The 6,000-nt window shown below is 43.0% G+C and overlaps 1 protein-coding gene across 1 annotated transcript in view; it reads left to right on the forward strand.

Moving 5' to 3' along the window:
- Positions 1 to 4,179, forward strand: part of DYNC2H1 (dynein cytoplasmic 2 heavy chain 1) — a 246,906-nt gene extending 242,727 nt beyond the window's left edge. Inside the window, 1 exon segment of the mRNA XM_036426957.2 lies at positions 3,770 to 4,179. Within this exon segment, the coding sequence (XP_036282850.2) occupies positions 3,770 to 3,928 (159 nt within the window). The 3' untranslated portion in view covers positions 3,929 to 4,179.
- Positions 4,180 to 6,000: the final 1,821 nt, after the last annotated feature.

Consider the following 6,000-nt stretch of genomic DNA (forward strand, 5'->3'; position numbering starts at 1 on the left):
GCATTTAAGCAGAGTTGGAGAAGAGGGAAGAGATTAGGCAGTAACTAATAATGATTGAAAATTCTCTTTACTTCATATCCTACACTTTTTTTTTCTGAGACCCAACCAGAATTCTCTCTAGTAATCCTTGTTAGATTAACATATCCCGGAGTAGTATTTTGTTTTCATAGGTTATTCTTTTTCCAAAAATGATCTACACTAATAAAAGAGAAACATTCAAATTAACCATAACTCTGCTATGCCAAACCATGCTTACCAGCCAATCAAGAGCAAGTATGCCAATTAACCCAACCAAGATGGCAGCTGGCCAGGGAGCTGCAGCAAGCAGAAGGCTTGGGATGCCCCTGGCGATGGAGGAAGCCAAGCTTCCTGGCTGGCCCTGGCCTCTACTCAAGGCTACAAAGTTTCAATTACAGAAGATAAATAAATCCTAGATACTTGCTTCCAGCCATCCCTGGCCTCCGCTCAAGGAGGCGCTGAAAAAAAAAAAAAAAAAAAGGAAAGAAAGAAAGAAAGAAAGAAAAAAGAAAAGAAAAGAAAAGAAAAGAAAAGAAAAGAAAAGAAAAGAAAAGAAAGAAGGAAGGAAGGAAGGAAGGAAGGAAGGAAGGAAGGAAGGAAGAAAAGGAGGGGCTGGGATCTTTGGTCATCTGGTCATCTGGGGGTGATCAGGCCAGAATGGGCAGCAGGGGCTGTTGGAGGTAAGCAGACCAGCAGGGGTGCCAGTTGGAGGTGAGCAGTCCATCAGTGGGGGTCAGTTGGAGGTGATTAGAACAGTGGGGGGGGGGGCAGTTTGGAGTGAGCATGCCAGCAGGGGGGCATTTGGGGGTGAGCAGGCCAGTGGGGAGGGAAAGTAGGGGCAGTTAGGGATGAGTAGGCCTGCAGGGGGCATTTGGGGGTGATAAGGCTGGCAGGGGGGCATTTGGGGGCTAGCAGGTCAGCGGTGGGGGACAGTTACGGGGTGAGTAGGCCAGCAGGCTGGCAGGCAGGTGAGCACCTGGAGCCAGCAGTCCCGGATTCTTAGAGGGATGTCAGACTGCCAGTTTAGTTCCGATCCCTGTAAACCGGCAGGACATCCTTCGAGGGGTCCCAGATTGGAGAAGGTGCAGGCTGGGCTGAGGAACACTCACCCTTCCGCGCACAAATTTCATGCACCGAGCCGCTAGTATACTATATATACATATATTTGTATACATTGTTTCCTAGGCTAAATTTTAGCTTCAAAGAAGATTTTTATTTTTTTATCTGAATATATATGAAATGCTCAGCCTATAAAATTCTAGAAACAGCATTTGCACATAAAATACTGCATGAATTTGTATGTAAAATGAATGCATGAATAACTGACAGAATCTTTAATACAAACTAAGGAAAATTAGAAAGATTCAGGGCAGATGGTGCTTTTATCTATTTGGGCAATGACTCTTCATAAAGAATGAATTTTGTTGTATGCAAATCAGGTTATGATTTAGGAATGTTAGGGGTGAATGAGTTGTCAAAAGGACTTAAGTAATTTTATATATCAAAAACCAGAAACGTCAGATAGTATTTGAGAGAGAGAGAGAAAGAGAAAGAGAGAAAGAGAAAGGGAGAGGGAGAGAGGATTGGAAAAGGTAATAGAAATTCCATACAGTGCTCACTTAGACATAAAAAAATATTTTTTCTTGATGGAAATATTTAAAATAATCGATTTTCATTTATCTTTACTCTAGTGCTATCTGTGACATGAAGTAGATGTTAAAATGCTGGGATTTTTTTCCTAGTTGATTTGAGAATTAGTAGGGAATAAGGAAAAGACATGTATATGCAGTCTAAAGAATTAGAGATATGTGGATAAACAATATTTTATATTTGAGCTGTTAGATACATTATCAATTCTTTCAGCATTTCCTTAAATCAGTGTTTCCCAAGTGTGGTATGCGTACCCCCACGGGTATGAGAAGAGTTTAGTGGGGGTACGCGTTGCACCGGAGTTTGGTGGGGATATGCACTGCACCGTGCTTAGCTGCACCTAATTCTACGTTCTCATGAGTACGAGGGGTACTCAGCGTCACGAAAATTATAGCAGGGGTACACATATGTCAAAAGTTTGGGAAACACTGCCTTAGATGGACGAATATTGTAATCTCTCTTTCATCACAGGAAAAGTGATGCTTAGACAGAAGCCTAGTTAGGTCAGGGGCTCCTAGACAAGTACTCCAGAGCCTAAAATGAGTTATTTCCTTAAATGCTATTGTCTTCTATTCTGAAAAGCAACAGAATAACAGAGTAGTTAGGTGCTAATATTCATATGCCAAAACTTTTTTTCAACTGCACTATCTATGGCAACTTTGCTGCTTCCCAATTAGATTGCCATGGTGAATTCTCTGTGGCTTTCTGATTTGTCACTTTTAAAATTTTTAAATGAGTCTAACTTTGAAGTTTCACTCCAACTCTAAGAAAAATAAGTAATATTCCATTAGGTGAATACAATTATATAAGTTCATTAAAAACATTAATCCTAGATTAAAATTAGAAACAGTATTATGAATTTGTGATTTTTTTAAATTCATATTTCTAATCTTCAGTCACTGAAAAATCCTAGAAGAATGATCGACCATTGCTAGCACCCAGATTATGATCGCTAATACTATTTCTCATTAAAAGAACCAAAGACCTTCACAGTATGAACAACTGGGTTCTGGGACAGGAAATATAAAAGACAAGCTTATATCATATTAACATACTGAAAACCAAGGAAGCTATTAAAGATGACAGGAACATATAAAAAACCAAGAAGATAACTTAAGAGTTCACACTGCACAAAGATTGACAATTTAAACATCAATAAGATAACCACTGCATTGAAGCGCATCAGTAGCTGCATTAAACCTACTAGTTCACAATGATGTTTTTAAAAAGGAGGAGGTAGGGAATCAGATATCACCCTTAGAATATACTATGGAATGAATACATTGTTTTAAAAACAAATAATAAAAGGAAATTGGATAGCATTTATCCAGGTTTTATGAATTGTCCTTTGGTAATAATAAAAAAAAATCGGTAAGTTTTTTTTTTGTTTTTTTTATAGAAGTTTCTATCTATAGATATATTCCATCCTGGAAATGAAGAAGGAATAATAGAGTGAAATTATCATTTTATAATCTTGCTTGTTATAATGATCACCATGGCTCCTAATATCTAAAAAGGGAAATAACCAGACATATGCTTCTTGATGGATGTATACAGTTCCATCTATGCAGTGTTTTGCCAAAAACTGAATCTGAATCTGAGCTTATGCTCAGATCCAGTTTACAAGAGTACAGGGAATAGGTGAACATGATACCATGGGAATGTAGACAATAACAGTCAGAATGTGTGAAATCTTTGGTTCAGTTTCTTCAGCAAATTGCAAGGGAAGAAAAACCTATAACTTCAGAAATCATATCAACAAAATGCTAGTATGGGCTTTACTTGAATTGTGGCTTTAATAAAAAATATTTTAAATATATGGGATAATGAGATAATAGATATATGATAATTGGCATTTTCAAATATTATAATAGTATTGTGATATTTTTGTTTTATTTCTAGACATAGTTATATATTTATAGATTAAAATTTGCTGTGTTGCAGATGGATGATGGGGGTTTATTAGATTAATCTTCATTTTAAAACACTTCCTAATAAAATTTTAAATAAAACTTATTTGGGAGGATTTTGTTTGTCTCTTTGGTTATCTTCCAAACAGTAAGTTGCTATATTTTAAAATAAAATTAATTTTTTCAAACAGGGGGTGTACGGCCCATATTCCCCTGAGGATTGCATTTCTCTGCCTGTGTACACCAGTGCCGAAAGGGACCGTGTGGTCACCAATGTGGACCTTCCATGTGGAGGCAACCAGGACCAGTGGATTCAGTGTGGAGCAGCCCTCTTTCTAAAAAATCAATAAAGTCTAATGGTGACAAAGGCTGTCTTAGCAAAAAGAAACGTTTATTATTTAAATTTTAAATAAAATACATGGTGAATCTATTTTGTTAGTTCAAAATATGCGCGTATAGTTACCCTATGTTTTTTATTTTATTTTATTTCATTTCATTGGGTTTTTATTTCTATGGGTAATAACAACACAATAATTTAATGTTTTAGGTAAGATGTTTAAAATAGTATGCATAAGGAATCGGTAATAAATGATGTATATTACATTTGCATCATAATTATTTTATAAAATACTAGAGGTCCAGTGCACAAAAACTTGTGCGAGGGGGAGGGGGGAGAGCGGGTGCCCCCCTCAGCCTGGCCTGCCCCTTCTCATAGTCTGGGAGCCCTCACGGGACGTCCTACCGATGGCTTAGGCCTGATCCCCGAGAGGAGCGGCCTAAGCTGCAGTCTGGCCTCCCTCTGTGGGAGGCCACCAGCCGATCAGGTTTACAGATACTACGGACTCCTTCCTTATCGCTTTCCTCTGGTTGGAGAGCAGGGGACTAAAAGGTGGACAGAGCTGTGGCCAGGCCTGGGGCTTTTGTAGACAGCGGAAAGAGGGAGAGGGCTGGGAAGAGTCTTCAGTATCCTTTCCTCCAGGCCTCTCCCTCCACTTTTTCCTTGTCATGGTGGATGCTCGCTTGGGCCTCTGACTGACAGGAGCCCAGCAATAGTGGGGCTCAGCCCCCTCACTTCTCAGCTGAACGTACAGCCACCCCACATTCCAGTGGGGCTGTTCTCAAGTGGCTAAAGTGCTGGGAATTCATGGCTCCCGGCCTCTCCCCACTTGGTTTCCTCCTTGGCTCTGTTGCAAACTTCACGGAGACACTGAAGCAGCTCTGCCCTGGTAGTTCTGCACTGGCCCCCTCCTGGGCCCCACCAGATACTCTTCCTTGAGGTCTCCGGGTCCACAGTGTACACTTGGGGAGGTCTCCCAGGGCCCGTTCCCCCAGGCAGGTGAGGCAGAGGGGCTAGCTCGGAGTGCTGGAGGAAGATAGCAGGGTAAGAGTTGGTATGAACCAGTGCCTGCTCAGCCAGACTTCCTAATTCCCCACTGGGCCCAGGCTGGGCCTCTTCCCCATGCTGGGCGGACCCCAGCTGAGGTCTCCTCCCTGCACCCAGCACCCTCCTCCCTGTTCCACCATTGGAGGTGGGAACAGCTCACCTGCAAAGCTCTGGACCCTGCCAGGCTGGGCAGGTAATGTGGCCTAGCGTGCTGGTGGCCGTGAGCCTCCTTCTGCTCCCTGAAGCTTGGGGCAGGGTCACAGCAGCTCCCTGCCAGCCCTCGGTACTGTGCATGGAGACACTGCTCACCACTGAGCCACCATCTGGCCCAGTACCTGTGGAGGCTAAGGCAGCCTTGGGCTCCTGCTGGCCCCACGGAAGCCAGACTTGGCTCGGCTAACCACCTCCACCGCCCCAGGGATGCATCACCCTCGTGAATCGCTGTGGCCTGGCCATCACATCCGAGGGAGTGGCCATCCCGATTGCTATGGCTCACTCCCCGGTGAAGTCGGGCCTGCCTGGCATGCACATAGGCAGGAGCCAGGCCACCGAGGGGAGGGAGGAGGGATGTGTGGGCCAGGGAGGAAGTGGGGAACTTGGCGGTATAAACACGCTCCCCCCATCCCCACCCACAGACACACCCACACCCACACACACACACACACAGACACACACACACACTGTGCTGGCCCCTTGTGCTGCATCCCTCATACAGTCCCAGACGCTGCAAGTCCCCGCCTCTCTGCCTCTCTGAGAGGTCAGCAGTTCAACCTACTCAGCATGCTGTGCATGCAGCCTGGCGTCAGGTCGAGCCTTCAGTCATTTTGGATGTTCCGGACCCTGGGTTTTACAATATATATTAGGATAATCTTACACTCTTCTATATTTAAAGTGTTAAACGTCCACTTTGTTTTCACAAGACTAACTACAGTTCAAATAGCTGTCCTTTGTAGAATTTTGTTCAAAACTAATGGGTTGTATGTGACCAATATATAATAACAATAATTAAGGCTTAGATAGCACTGACTACATCATGCT

This window comes from Pipistrellus kuhlii, unplaced genomic scaffold, assembly GCF_014108245.1.
Source record: "Pipistrellus kuhlii isolate mPipKuh1 unplaced genomic scaffold, mPipKuh1.p scaffold_m20_p_9, whole genome shotgun sequence".
NCBI classification, from domain to species: Eukaryota; Metazoa; Chordata; class Mammalia; order Chiroptera; family Vespertilionidae; genus Pipistrellus; species Pipistrellus kuhlii.